Raw genomic sequence first — 14813 nt, 5'->3', positions numbered from 1 at the left:
TTGCAATTATCGCTAGTGGCTGCTATCTGTGTTAATGCGGGAATCATGCATGCACCGTGTATGTTTGGCCTAAGTCTGTAGTCTGGCGAGTGACACCATCTAAATGTTTTCTTGTTTATTTCTACCCGTTCACGTTATTATGCTGACAGCAACAAGAAGGGGATGGAACGATAGTGATGTAGCATAATATGAGTAACATAAAACCTGTGGACCTGGAAACATCCAGCCTTATTTATCCTCAAACGAATTTTGTTTAAATCCATGAGTACATCTTTATGCATTCCCAGCAGACAGAAATAGTACTATTAAGTGAACGCATAATATTTTCTCATTTACCACAGAACACTATTCATCCGCCAATGATTAGATAATTGTATCATTAAAACAGAACATGCAGCTCCTTATTAATGCATGGTCCGTGAGCATAATCAATAAACTTTCATAGTTAGAGAAGGAAAACATACCTTATCATCTGTGATGTATGCCATGTAGCCTTTACTTGCGTATTGATCATTTGAAGGGAACACTTCCATTTTTCTTACAGGAGATCCAAATGTTGGGCCCAAGAGGGTCTTTCTAGCATAGGGAAACAAATGAACAAATTTGGCACATCTTAGCCAAACATTTACTCCTGTATGTCATGCTCTAAATCAAGCTAATTGGTGATACTTTTATATCATTACAGTGTAAAGGGCTGGCACCAGAAATACAATGGGGTTACATAGTTACATCATCGGTAAGATGGAAAAAAGATACCAGTCCATCCAGTTCAACCTGTGGTGTTTGAGTGTGCTTGTGTTTATGTCAGTAGTGCATTGTATATCCCTGTATGTTGTGATCGTTAAGGTGCCCATCTAATAGTTTTTTTAAACTATCAACGCTCCCTGCTGATACCACTGCTTGTAGAAGAGAATTCCACACCCTTGCTCTGACAGTAAAGAACCCTCTACACAGTTTAAGGTTAAACTGCTTCTCTTCCAATTTCAGTGAATGGCCGTGTGCCTTTTTAAATTCCCTTTCACTGAAAAGTTTTTTCCCTATGCTAAGGTCACCAGTATGGTATTTGTACATCGCTTTCATATCCTCTCTCAAGCGTCTCTTCTTCAGAGAGAATAAGTTCAATGCTTGTAGTCTTTCCCCATAGCTGAAATCCTCCAGTCCCTTTATTAGCTTTGTTGCCCTTCTCAGGACTCTCTCCAGTTCCACAACATCCTTCTTGAGAACTGGTGCCCAGAACTGGATGAAATACTCCAGATGCAGCCAGACCAGAGTCTTTTAGAGTGGGAGAATTATTGTTTTATCTCTGGAGTGAATCCCCTTTTTAATGTATGCCCATATTCTGTTGGCTTTGCTTGCAGCAGGACCCCCAGGTCCTTTTCCATCCTAGATTCCCCCAGAGGTTCTCCTCCTAGCGAATAACTTGCGTTCGTATTTTTAGCACCCAAATGCATTACTTTACATTTTTCAACGTTAAAGGGGTTGTAAAGTCAGAAGGTTTTTTTTATCTCAAAGGGGTTGTAAACCCTTGTTTTTTTTAGTTTTTTTAAATAACAAACATGTCATACTTACCTCCACTGTGCAGTTCATTTTGCACAAAGTGGCCCCGAACCTCCTCTTCTGGGTTCTCCCGGTGGTGATGGTGGCTCCTCCCCACATCGAGTGTCCACACTGGAGAAGCGCTTCCCTTGGTGGACACCCGTGCGGGCGCACTCCCGGGTCCCGCACCTGTGTCCATTAACACAGAATGCAGAACTTGCCCTGCCCCCCGGCGCCGCATCATTGGATTTAATTGACAGCAGGGGGAGCCAATGGTTGTGCTGCTATCAATCTATCCAATCAAGACATGAGACACCAGCTACAGATGGTGTGCTCCTTCCCGGCCAGAGAAAGATCCGTGTCAGGTAAGTTAAACGGGGGGGGGGCTGCAGCATTACAGAATGTTTTTCACCTTAATGCATAGAATGCAAGGTGAAAAACCATAAGGGTTTACAACCCCTTTAATGCATTCTATGCATTAAGATAAAAAGCCTTCTGTGTGCAGCCGCCCCCTAACAATTACCTCAGGTCCCTCTCTGTCCAGTGTCTCAGCCATCCGAGATTCTCCCTCCTGGCTCCATTGGCTCCCGCTGCTGTCAATCAAAGTCAGTTAGCCAATAAGGAGAGAGAGGGGGCAGGGTCGGGTCTCTGTGTCTGAATGGACACAGGGAGCTGTGACTCGGCTCGGGTGCCCCCATAGCAAGCTGCTTGCTGTGGGGGCACTGAACAGGAGGGAGGGGCCCAGATCACAGAAGAGGGATCCGAGAAGAGGAGGATCCGGGCGGCTCTGTTTAAATCCACTGCACAGAGCAGGTAAGTATAACATGTTTGTTATTTTTATAGGAAAAAAAAAAAGACTTTTTTTTTAATCAATAAGAATTTTACTGAAAAACGGCAATGAATCAGACACAGCACAGTTTGCAAGATCATATATATATCAGGCATAAGTTTTTAACCCTTAAAAAAACAAAAACGAGACTTTACAATCACTTTAAACCATTTGCCATGTAGTTGCCCAATCCATTATTTAATTTAGGTCTTCTTGTAAGGTTTCCACATCCCTCTCAGAAGTTATTGCCCTGCTTAACTTTGTATCATCCGCACATATTGAGATTGAGCTGTTTATCCCATTCTCTAAATCGTTTATGAATAAATTAAACAGAATTGGTCCTAGGACAGATCCTTGGGGGACCCCACTTACCACACCTGAACATTCTGAGTACTTGCCATTTTTCACCACCCTTTGGACCCGCCCCTGTAGTTTTACAATCCAGGTACTCACCTTATGGTCCTTTAGTAAATTAACCCTATAGGTTGATTTACTAAAGGCAAATATACTGTGTACTGCAAGTGCAGTTGCTCCAGTGCTTAGTAAATGAGATAAAGTTTCACTTTGCAAAGAATACCCAATCACATGCTAGTAAAAAAAAACAAAAAGAAACAAACAGTTTTTTTGCTTGCATATGATTGGATAGTAGAAATCAGCAGAACTTCCCCTCAGATCTAGAGCAACTGCCCTTGCAGTGCACAGTATATCTGCCTTTAGTAAATCAACCTCAGTGTTTCCACCAGGGTCATATGTTTATCATCAAAGTCTGTAAGCATGAAGCTTTGCCACCATAAGTAACACCCTCCACTAAGGTCTAGTTAAGGTCTAGTTGACTTCTTTGTCTTAACCTAGCTTAGAATATGTGTAATAACGTGTAATATGTAATGTGTATTCTTTCTGCTGATGGAACAAAAATATGTGACCAGTAATTGTACAGGGAAAAGCCACCTCTTTGCCATCTAAAGGCACATGCCTACCCAATGGTACATTTGTTCCTTCATCCACCACTACTATAAACATGTTATGATATGCCCCTTTGTATTAATATTAAAATCACATAAGTCAATTCAGAAATCTGACACAAAGATTTTAAAATCAAACATTGGGATTACACCCAATCCACTATGTTATGAATTCAAACACTACAAACCTGATACATCACATTCTTTGTGAAATTTAAAATGTCAGAATTTTAGTATTAGATGTCGTTCAAACGAGGGTAATATGTCACATGGTAATACCACAAACAATGTGACAGTATGTTACTGGAACCAATCTTTCTCAATTTTGAAATTGGAGCGGACAATCATTGTAAATAAGTACTTCTTTAAGAACATCTCTAGAATTCACACAGTAACCACATAATTTCAGGTTCTTTTTCCAACACAATAACTTGCGCACAACGGTGCAACATTTCCCAATGCTTTGATCTACTGATCTTGCATTTTCCTTCCCTCCCAGCTTCTCACCTGCCCAACTTGGCGAAAGCATACTGTACCCATGAACCATTGTTTGGATTTTCTTCCAGCCTTCCAAACTGACTGGAGGTGTTCTACTTAAACCAGTAACCTTTATATGAGTTAGCGTCCAGCTGTCAACATTGGCTGAAGGTGTAGTACTTAGGGTATTATGAGCTGGAACGTTCAATATAAAAAAGAAAAGAAAAAAATAAGGGTTGCATACGAAGTGGGGGCGATTATTCACTGCGTGAGGCATGGATAAGTCACAGGGGATGTCCTATGTGTCTCTTGCTCTGTCTGAGTGAGACTCTCGCTGCAAGAATATATAGTCATCCTAGTGTGCTAGATATTTGGAGCCGCAGTCCCACAGTATCTACATAAATGCGCTGTGGGGGCATTACAATACACAGGTTGATACACTCTGTAGTCCAAGTATCTATAGATCCAAAGCCGTGTATATATGAGTGTCAGCAATGTTGCCTTATAAGTTTATGTGAAATCTCCATTAATAACTGTAAAATATTGTAATAATGAATATATTTCAAAAAGGGTTTCATTTAAGCTTTTGCTAAGAGCAGAGAATGTGGGCCAAGGCTTGTATATGCAAACAAGGGAGAGCCAATTCCATTGTTCTACACCTACTCCTTTGAAAGGGTGCCATGCTGGGATATGCAATGGACCTAACTTCCTGGGGAAATACAATTAACACACTTGGCCAACACAGTCACAAGGATTTGCATGAAAGGGGGCCGACTTATGGAGTAAGCCCTCCAATCATGATCCAAGCTAGGCCAACCAATGAGACATCAGCTTGGTTTGATATACTCAGAGCCAAGGGGGAGGTAACCCTTCCTTTTCTGATAGACCAGCGAGCTGAAAGGAGCTTTGGTAAGGATGGGTAATTATGGGAAAGGAATGCCCTTTTACTTGTAACTAAATATGTGTGTAGATTACTGTATTGAGGAATATACCCTGTATTCCTTCATGTAAATACTTTATTTCAACCTAATATTTTCTTCCTTGGTGTAAGGCGATAGATAGACGATTGTGTATTAGCTAGACTTTCAACTGTGTCCTAATAAATGTTATTATATTTTAAGCTTTCACTCTTGATCGAAAAGAACTCTTATTTAACCCACATCATATCTATAAGATATGAAAAATCTTAAATATAGATTTTTCAGGGTAACAGCAAGCTGAGGGTTTCCCCCACCTCCCCAGAGTTGTCGCAAAAGGAGCTGACCCTCTGTCTTCAGTAGAGGAAGTCTCCAGTTTCACATTCGGTAATGCTTGGGTCATAAGAATGTGGGAGGGGAGGGGGTAGAAACAGAAGGAGAGGGAGGCTTTCGATCTTTTGTGTAAGAAAATATAATAAATGATGGGGTGAAGTTACCCCCCCCCCCACACAGCAAAGGGGACAATTTGAAGTAAAATGGAGCCTGATATCTTCTGCCAGTGGCAACAGTACTCACAGTATTCGGCCATATATACGATCATCCGTCCAGGCGTCCACGCCGGTCCAACCAGTGTGCTGCCGCCATCGGGTCTTCAAAGAATATGGCCTTGCCATCCTCCTCCACTCTTAGTCTGGCCGGGAACAACATAGCATATTTAAGGTGTGCCACCCTGAGTCGTCTCTTGACATCTTGGAACTGTGCCCGTTTTCTTTGAACTTCATTAGAGAAGTCAGGGAATACCGCAACATGACCATTGCCCAAAGTAATGTTTCCCTTCTCTCTGGTCAACCTCAGAATTTTGTCTCTATCTTTAAAGTTGAGGAACTTGGCGATGAAGGTCCTGGGGGGGCTCCCACCGATGGAGGTTTAGCTGGGATGCGGTGCGCCTGCTCCACAGCGAACATGACTGAGAAGGCTTCTCTTCCAAAGTGTTGGATCAGGAGGGATTCCAGATATTCAGCAGGGTTGGAACCTTCAGCCTTCTCAGGTAAACCGATGAAACGGAGGTTGCATCGTCTTAAACGATTCTCCATATCGTCTTGATGAGCGTGTAGCTGGTGGATCTGGTGCTGCAAGTCCTCCGTGGTGTGGCTCAGGGGATGCAGGATATCCTCCGCTGCTCCGATGCGTGTCTCGGCCGCAGTTACCCTTTTTTTTACTTTAGATAAGTCCTGACGCAGCAGGGAAATGTCAATCTTGACCTCATCAATTTTGGCGGTGAGTGTCCCCTGCAGCGTCGCTATGGCATCCAAGACCTTAGCTGTGTCTGCGCTTTGATGGTCTGTTGTTGAGCACGTGCCGTCGCCTTCCCTGGCCTGTGAGTCTTGATCTTGATGGCGGTATTTTGCTAACTTATCCACTGCCTCGGAGGTCCTTTTTGGCGGAAACATAGTTCTTCGCTGCTCCGGGATATGTATCTCAGGATCTTCCCCAGGTGGAGCAAGATGGCCGCTGCACCAGTGATTAGGTTGGAGCCACGCTCCGCTGCCAAGTCAGTCGTGGGCCGTGTGTATGGCTATGTTAGGGGTGCAGATATTCAGAACGTCCCTCCGGAATGCAGCGGATCGTAGACCAGACAGATGAGCCAGAAGAACACAGTGTCCACCGCAGGGTGCAGCAAGATGGCTGCTGCCCCGGGTGGTAGGCCGAAGCCACGGCCCTCCCCAGGGGCAGCAGAGAGCGTGGGTCACTGCAATCAGGTCTCCAGGTGGTCTGGTGGTGAGTCCAGGAGATGTGCCAGTGCTGGGCTGCCAGGGGGGCCCAAAACAGCTAACCAGGCCGCCGCCGGGTGCAGCAAGATGGCCGCCGCTCCGGAGACTAGGCTGGAGCCGTGGTCTTTCCTAGAGGTGTTACCGGTCCGGGGGTGCAGCAGGCTCCAGACACAGGGGAATTAATCCCCTAAGGCAGTATGTAGTGTTCGATGGCTAGGGTGGTGACAGGGGGGCCCAGAACAACCATCCAGGCCCCCGCCGGGTGCAGCAAGATGGCCGCCTCTCCGGAGACTAGGCCGAAGCCGCGGCCTTTCCTAAGGATGTTACCAGTCTGGAGGCTCCGGGCGGCGTTTCGGCGGTGCAGCAGGCTCCAGAAGCAGGGGAAGAAGTAGATTGTATCCCCAAATGGAAAGTACAGTGTCCGATGGCTAGGATGGAGACAGGATGGTAAAATCGGAGTTTGGGTCAGCAGAGCTCTCTCCACCTGTGACCTACTCCATTGCTTCCCAGGCCACGCCCCCAAATAAGTACTTCTTTACTATGATCATAAGCTATATCAAGTGGCCATAATGCAGTATTTTCCTGATATACACTATTCTTATGAATGAAGGACATCCAACCTGGAGAGAAAACAGCCTAGTAATATTTCATTTTGCTGGCTTCGCACAGAACGGATGTACATGCAGTTTTGAAAATGTATTATAAATACCATCCAACATGCTAATCTAATGATTTCCTTGAATGTGCTCTGCAGCTCACTGAGTTCCACAAATAATTCCTGTACCTGTTTACTCAGCTAGTAACTAATTAGTATTATGTAGCAAAAAATGCACTGGTGGCAAACACTTATATATATCAAGGAGAATTGTTTTCTATAATAAGTACTCTGTCTGTATTAAACATTCCACAAATATGAAAAGATCTGGGCAGAATGTTTGTATGCACTGCATTACTCATCCTCCTACACATTTCCGAGTGCCACATCAAAGAGCAGCCAAATATCAAACATTGTATTTCTTATGAAAAAGCATATAATATGTCTTCACTTATTTAAACTGGGACTATGATTCAAATTCACACGAATTGATAGAACTTGTCAGTATTGCTAAGCTTCATTGTTATTTTGAATCTCATTGTGTCTCTTTCTTGTCATGAATGAAATTGTACTGCTCTAGATGTCTCTTATGAGACCTATAGTTCACTTGCTTCTTTCTTCCATGAGCATTATGGGTCTTTCTCAAATTAGAGACTGCAGTGAATCAATTGATCATTCAGTCAGTCAGAGCCCTTCTGCTAGCTTTGCAGTGGTATAACAGGATTAGCAATGCACAATTACTTTAAAGAAAGCCATAGACTTCCCCATCAACACAGTCAGTGTGGATGGGGGAATTTCTCCCGGCAGGGCCATTGTGTTCTGCCAACAGGGAGCCTTCCTTGTCGGCAGAACACAATGATCACTGCTGGCAGCTATAGCCAACGACAGTAATCACATTCAAATATATCCAACAGACTGGTTGTCGATCATGGATTGGTTTAAGGACAACCAGCCTGCCCACAGATAGATCCCTGCTGAACCAGTCGAGATTCAATCCATCTATGGCTGGCATAAAGCACTACTGCCCTGGCTAAAGTTTTGTGAATGACACAAATATTAATTTAACTCGCCTCCAGAATGTTATGGAGAGTGATCAGATGAATTGCAATTAATTGCAAAGTCCCTTTTTGCCATGAAAATTAACTTAATTCCAAAAAAAACATTTCTACTGCATTTCAGCCTTGCCACAAAAGGACCAGCTGATATCATGGTCAGTGATTCTCTCATTAACACAGGTGTCAGTGTTGACAAGGACAAGGCTGTAAATCACTCTGTAAGGCTGATTGAGTTAGAATAACAGACTGGAAGCATTAAAAAGGAGGGTGGTGCTTGAAATAGTTTTTCTTCCTCTGTTAACCATGATTACCTGCAAGGAAACACGTGCAGTCAACATTGTTTTGCACAAAAAGGGATTCACAGGCAAAGACATTGCACCTAAATGAACCATTTATCGGATCATCAAAAACAAGGAGAGAGAGATTCATTTGTTGTGAAGAATGCTTCAGGGTGCCCAAGAAAGTACAGCAAAGCCAGGTCCATCACCTACAGTTGATTCAGCTGCGGGATCGGGGCACCACCAGTGCAGAGCTTGCTCAGGAATGGCAGCAGGCAGGTGTGAGTGCATCTGCATACACAGTGAGGCAAAGACTTTTGGAGGATGGCCTGGTGTCAAGAAGGGCAGCAAAGAAGCCACTTCTTTCCGGGAAAAACATCAGGGACAGACTGATATTCTGAAAAAGGTACAGGGATTGGACTGCTGAGGACTGGGGAACGTAATTTTCTCTGATGAATCCCCTTTCCAATTGTTTGGGGTATCCAGAAAAAACCTTGTTCAGAGAAAAAAAGGTGAGCGCTGCCATCAGTCCTGTGTCATGCCAAAAGTAAAGCATCCTGAGACCATTCATGTGTGGGGTTGCTTCTCAGCCAAGGGAGTGGGACAAAAATTAGAGTTACTTACTGATAACATCTTTTCCGGGAGTCTTTCTGGACAGCAACCTATGAGAGACCTCGGCTCCTCCCTTCTTAGGAAACACCGCCCAGCCTAGATTTAAAAGGCATGCTTCCCGACTCCTCGGTTCTTCAAGAGCAACTCCAGCCAGCTGGGGAGACACAAGAACACATCATACACCTTAAATTGCTTTTTTGATGGTTCCTGAGTCAGGAACCCAAAGGAAAAACCAACAGGAGGGTGGGTACACGGTGCTGTCCTGAAAGACTCCTGGAAAAGACATTACCAGTAAGTAACTCTAATTTTTCCATATCGTCTTTCAGGACAGCAACCTATGAGAGGATAAGCGAGCACTTACCCTTAGGGTGGGACTACGGCTTACAGGACTCTGTGTCCAAAGAGCCTGATCCCTTTGTTGACAACAAGATCAGCCTCTAGTGTCAGGTAAAAGGTAGGAAAGCTGAATTACATTGCCGCTGCACAGATCTGGCGCGGAGTAGCATCAGCTTCTCTGAGATCTCCCTACATATAGGCTTGTCCGATTGTTAGCTAATGTCATCTTGCCCAGGTACTGCTAGAGATTTTAACCCTTACTTTTAGGAAGCAAACTCCTTATTGACACATGAACCAAAGTTCAAAGGAAGATGCCACGAGGGCCTACAATGAGTAAAGTTTGGTCCTACTTGGAAAACTGCAGACCTAATACTGGTCCAGCTGCCGTAATGCCTCCAAATCTCAGGTAAGTGGAGCATAAAATATAATCTTAAGGGATCCCTCTTAGTAGCCAGACCACCCGGTTCCCAGAGCCCTCAAGACAGAGAAATGTGGTCCTTTAACCACTTCGGCCCCGGAAGGATTTACCCCCTTCCTGACCGGAGCACTTTTTACAATTTGGCACTGCGTCGCTTTAGCTGCTAATTGCGCGGTCATGCAATGCTGTACCCAAACAAAATTTGCGTCCTTTTCTTCCCACAAATAGAGCTTTCTTTTGATGGTATTTGATCACCTCTGCCGTTTTTATTTTTTGCGCTATACACGGAAAAAGACCGAAAATTTTGAAAAAAATTGATATTTTCTACTTTTTGTTCTAAAAAAAATCCAATAAACTCAATTTTAGTCATACATTTAGGCCAAAATGTATTCGGCCACATGTCTTTGGTAAAAAAAATGTCAATAAGTGTATATTTATTGGTTTGTGCGAAAGTTATAGCGCCTATAAACTAGGGTACATTTTCTGGAATTTACACAGCCTTTAATTTATGACTGCCTATGTCGTTTCTTGAGGTGCTAAAATGGCAGGGCAGTACAAAACCCCCACAAATGACCCCATTTTGGAAAGTAGACACCCCAAGGAAATTGCTGAGAGGCATGTTGAGCCCATTGAATATTAATTTTTTTTGTCCCAAGTGATTGAATAATGACAAAAAAAAAATTACAAAAAGTTGTCACTAAATGATATATTGCTCACACAGGCCATGGGCATATGTGGAATTGCACCCCAAAATACATTTAGCTGCTTCTCCTGAGTACGGGGATACCACATGTGTGGGACTTTTTGGGAGCCTAGCCGCGTACGGGGCCCCGAAAACCAATCACTGCCTTCAGGATTTCTAAGGGCGTACATTTTTTATTTTACTCCTCACTACCTATCACAGTTTCGGAGGCCATAAAATGCCCAGATGGCATAAACCCCCCCCAAATGACCCCATTTTGGAAAGTAGACACCCCAAGCTATTTGCTTTGAGGCATGTTGAGTCCATGGAATGTTTTATATTTTGACACAAGTTGCGGGAAAGTGACACATTTTTTTTTTTTTGCACAAAGTTGTCACTAAATGATATATTGCTCACACAGGCCATGGGCATATGTGGAATTGCACCCCAAAATACATTTAGCTTCTTCTCCTGAGTATGGGGATACCACATGTGTGGGACTTTTTAGGAGCCTAGCCGCGTACGGGGCCCCGAAAACCAATCACCGCCTTCAGGATTTCAGGGCGTGAATTTTTGATTTCAGTCTTCACTGCCAATCACAGTTTCGGAGGCCATGGAATGCCCAGGTGGCACAACCCCCCCCCCCCAAATGACCCCATTTTGGAAAGTAGACACCCCAAGCTATTTGCTGAGAGGCATGGTGAGTATTTTGCAGCTCTCATTTGTTTTTGAAAATAAAGAAAGACAAGAAAAAAAATTTTTTTTTCTTTTCTCAATTTTCAAAACTTTGTGACAAAAAGTGAGGTCTGCAAAATACTTACTATACCTCTCAGCATTTGGGGTCATTTGGGGGGGGGGGGGGGTTGCCACCTGGGCATTCCATGGCCTCCGAAACTGTGATAGGCAGTGAAGAGTGAAATCAAAAATTTACGCCCTTAGAAAGCCTGAAGGCGGTGCTTGGTTTTCTGGGTCCCGTGCGCGGCTAGGCTCCCAAAAAGTCCCACACATGTGGTATCCCCATACTCAGGAGAAGCAACAGAATGTATTTTGGGGTGTAATTTTACATATTCCCATGGCATGTTTGAGCAATATATCATTTAGTGACAACTTTGTGCAAAAAAAAAAAAAAAATTGTCTCTTTCCCGCAACTTGTGTCACAATATAAAATATTCCATGGACTCGACATGCCTCTCAGCAAATAGCTTGGGGTGTCTACTTTCCAAAATGGGGTCATTTGGGGGGGTTTTGAACTGTCCTGGCATTTTATGCACAACATTTAGAAGCTTATGTCACACATCACCCACTCTTCTAACCACTTGAAGACAAAGCCCTTCCTGACACTTTTTGATTACATGAAAAAATTATTTTTTTTTGCAAGAAAATTACTTTGAACCCCCACACATTATATATTTTTTTAAAGCAAATGCCCTACAGATTAAAATGGTGGGTGTTTCATTTTTTTTTCACACAGTATTTGCGCAGCGATTTTTCAAACGCATTTTTTGGGGAAAAAACACACTTTTTAAAATTTTAATGCACTAAAACACACTATATTGCCCAAATGTTTGATGAAATAAAAAAGATGATCTTAGGCCGAGTACATGGATACCAAACATGACATGCTTTAAAATTGCGCACAAACGTGCAGTGGCGACAAACTAAATACATTTTTAAAAGCCTTTAAAAGCCTTTACAGGTTACCACTTTAGATTTACAGAGGAGGTCTACTGCTAAAATTACTGCCCTCGATCTGACCTTCGCGGTGATACCTCACATGCATGGTGCAATTGCTGTTTACATTTGACGCCAGACCGACGTTTGCGTTTGCCTTAGCGTGAGAGCAGGGGGGACAGGGGTGCTTTTTTTTTTTTTTTTTCTTTATTTTTTTGCTTTTTTATCTTATTTTTAAACTGTTCCTTTCATATTTTTTTTTTTTAAATCATTTTTATTGTTATCTCAGGGAATGTAAATATCCCCTATCATAGCAATAGGTGGTGACAGGTACTCTTTTTTGAAAAAATTGGGGTCTATTAGACCCTAGATTTCTCCTCTGCCCTCAAAGCATCTGACCACACCAAGATCGGTGTGATAAAATGCTTTCCCAATTTCCCAATGGCGCTGTTTACATCCGGCGAAATCTAAGTCATGAAATGCTCGTAGCTTCCGGTTTCTTAGGCCACAGAGATGTTTGGAGCCACTCTGGTCTCTGATCAGCTCTATGGTCAGCTGGCTGAATCACCGGCTGCATTCTCAGGTTCCCTGTTGAGACAGGAGAGCCAGAGAAAAACACGGAAGACGGTGGGGGGGGGCATTCCCTCCCACTGCTTGTAAAAGCAGTCTAGAGGCTAATTAGCCACTAGGATTGCTTTTACATGAAAGCCGACCGCTGGCTGAAAAGAATGATACCAAGATGATACCTAAACCTGCAGGCATCATGCTGGTATAACCACTCAAAGTCGTGAATGGCGTACCTGAAGACAAAAAAATGGTTAACAATAAAGCACAGTAAACGGTAAAGTATAAAAAATTGCAGACCTGAAAAACAAACATGATAAAACATAATAACAATAAAACATTGCAGAATAGAATACAGTAAAAAAGAGCAGAACAATAGAGAGAATAGAGAGAGAGAGAACAATAAAACGACTATTTTTTTTTTATTTTATATTTTTGTATGTGTTTTTTTTTTTTTTTACACTTTTTTTTGTAACTAACTTTTATAACTGTAACCGGTTCCAGGTTCGGGTCTCTCAAAATGTGATGGCATCTTGGGAGACCCTGTGAAAGTGTGCCTAGTCTGTGCAATGCTGTACCCTACGCTAATACTCAACTAGTGAATGGTAGCGTTCAAAACATTCACCAATGCAAAGACCAGGATTGTCAGGACAGGAGGGACAATAATAGCGGGTGTCACGCCTATATCCGCGCTTGCTGCAGACACAACATCTTTTTTGGGGGGTTCGTTGGGTAGGGGTACTCGGGAGGACATAAAGAAAATGCCTCTCATGCAGCCGACTGCATTTGGTTGGGGATGTGAATGGGGGAAGTACGGGCGCTGCAGAAGTGGTCGGTTCCCAATTAGGATTGGCGAATGCAGCAGGAAGGGCATTATGGGCACGACGGGCCTATGTTTGTCTTTTTGGTGGCAGCGGGACACTACTTGTGCTTGCCACCTCACCAGCTTGAACTGCATTTATGGGACTCGCCACCTCACCAAGTGTTACTGCAGTGCTGGTTTGACTACGACCGGGGTGTACTAGGCCGCTGGTGCTTGCCAGTTCACCAAAACGCTACCAAAAAAACTGTTAGCGATCGCAGGGATCAGGCCTGACTCTGCGAACGCTGCAGTTATGCGTTTAGTGTTCTGTAAGTGACAGTGATCGATCGATACTGCACTTGGGTGGGCTGGGCCGGGCTGGGCGGAGGGGCAAAACGCAGGTGCTAGCAGGTATCTGGGCTGATCCCACTAACACTGCGTTTTTGGGAACCCTAAACTGCTGGGGACGCTAGTATAGATCTGATCAGATCAGGTATTGATCTGATCAGATACTATACCACTAAGGGAGGTGTACGGTGCGTGCGTGGGTGTTAGCGCGACTGGCGCTAACCTGACACTGCCTGGGGCTGGTGCTTGCCAGTTCACCAAAACGCTACCAAAAAAACTGTTAGCGATCGCAGGGATCAGGCCTGACTCTGCGAACGCTGCAGTTATGCGTTTAGCGTTTTGTAAGTGACAGTGATCGATCGATACTGCACTTGGGTGGGCTGGGCTGGGCCGGGCGGAGGGGCAAAACGCAGGTGCTAGCGGGTATCTGGGCTGATCCCGCTAACACTGCGTTTTTGGGAACCCTAAACTGCTGGGGACGCTAGTATAGATCTGATCGGATCAGATATTGATGCGTTCAGATACTATACCACTAAGGGAGGCGTATGCTGCGTGCGTGGGTGTTAGCGGTACTGGTGCTAATCTGACGCTGCCTGGGGTGACGCATATCACCGCCGGGCGATCAGGGGGCTAAACCTTTATTCGGTAATAAACGGCGGGTGCCCTGACACTATGAAAAATAAACCAACTAACCAGCGTCACCCGTAACGGTTATACGGTGATCAGTGGTGAAAGGGTTAACTAGGGGGCAATCAAGGGGTTAAAACATTTATTAGATAGTATATGGGGGTCCCTGTCACTATAAAATGCTGACGGCGAACCTAAATATTTACGTTCCTAACTAGCGTCACCAACGACACTAATACAGCGATCAGAAAAATGATCGCTTAGCGACACTGGTGACGGGGTGATTAAGGGGTTAAAACTTTATTGGGGGGGTTAGGGGGGTACCGTAGACC

The 14813-nt window shown here is 44.0% G+C and overlaps 1 protein-coding gene across 1 annotated transcript in view; it reads right to left on the bottom strand.

Moving 5' to 3' along the window:
* CFAP251 (cilia and flagella associated protein 251) overlaps positions 1–14813 on the bottom strand; it is a 130668-nt gene that overhangs the window by 34817 nt on the left and 81038 nt on the right. The window contains exon 17 of the mRNA XM_073626813.1: positions 465–576. Coding sequence (XP_073482914.1) covers positions 465–576 — 112 coding nt within the window. The remainder of the gene's footprint in view (positions 1–464; positions 577–14813) is intronic.

The sequence above is a fragment of the Aquarana catesbeiana genome, linkage group LG01, assembly GCF_042186555.1.
Source record: "Aquarana catesbeiana isolate 2022-GZ linkage group LG01, ASM4218655v1, whole genome shotgun sequence".
NCBI lineage: Eukaryota > Metazoa > Chordata > Amphibia > Anura > Ranidae > Aquarana > Aquarana catesbeiana.
Note: the sequence above shows the minus strand (reverse complement) of the source record. Positions and strands in the feature narration are given on the sequence as shown.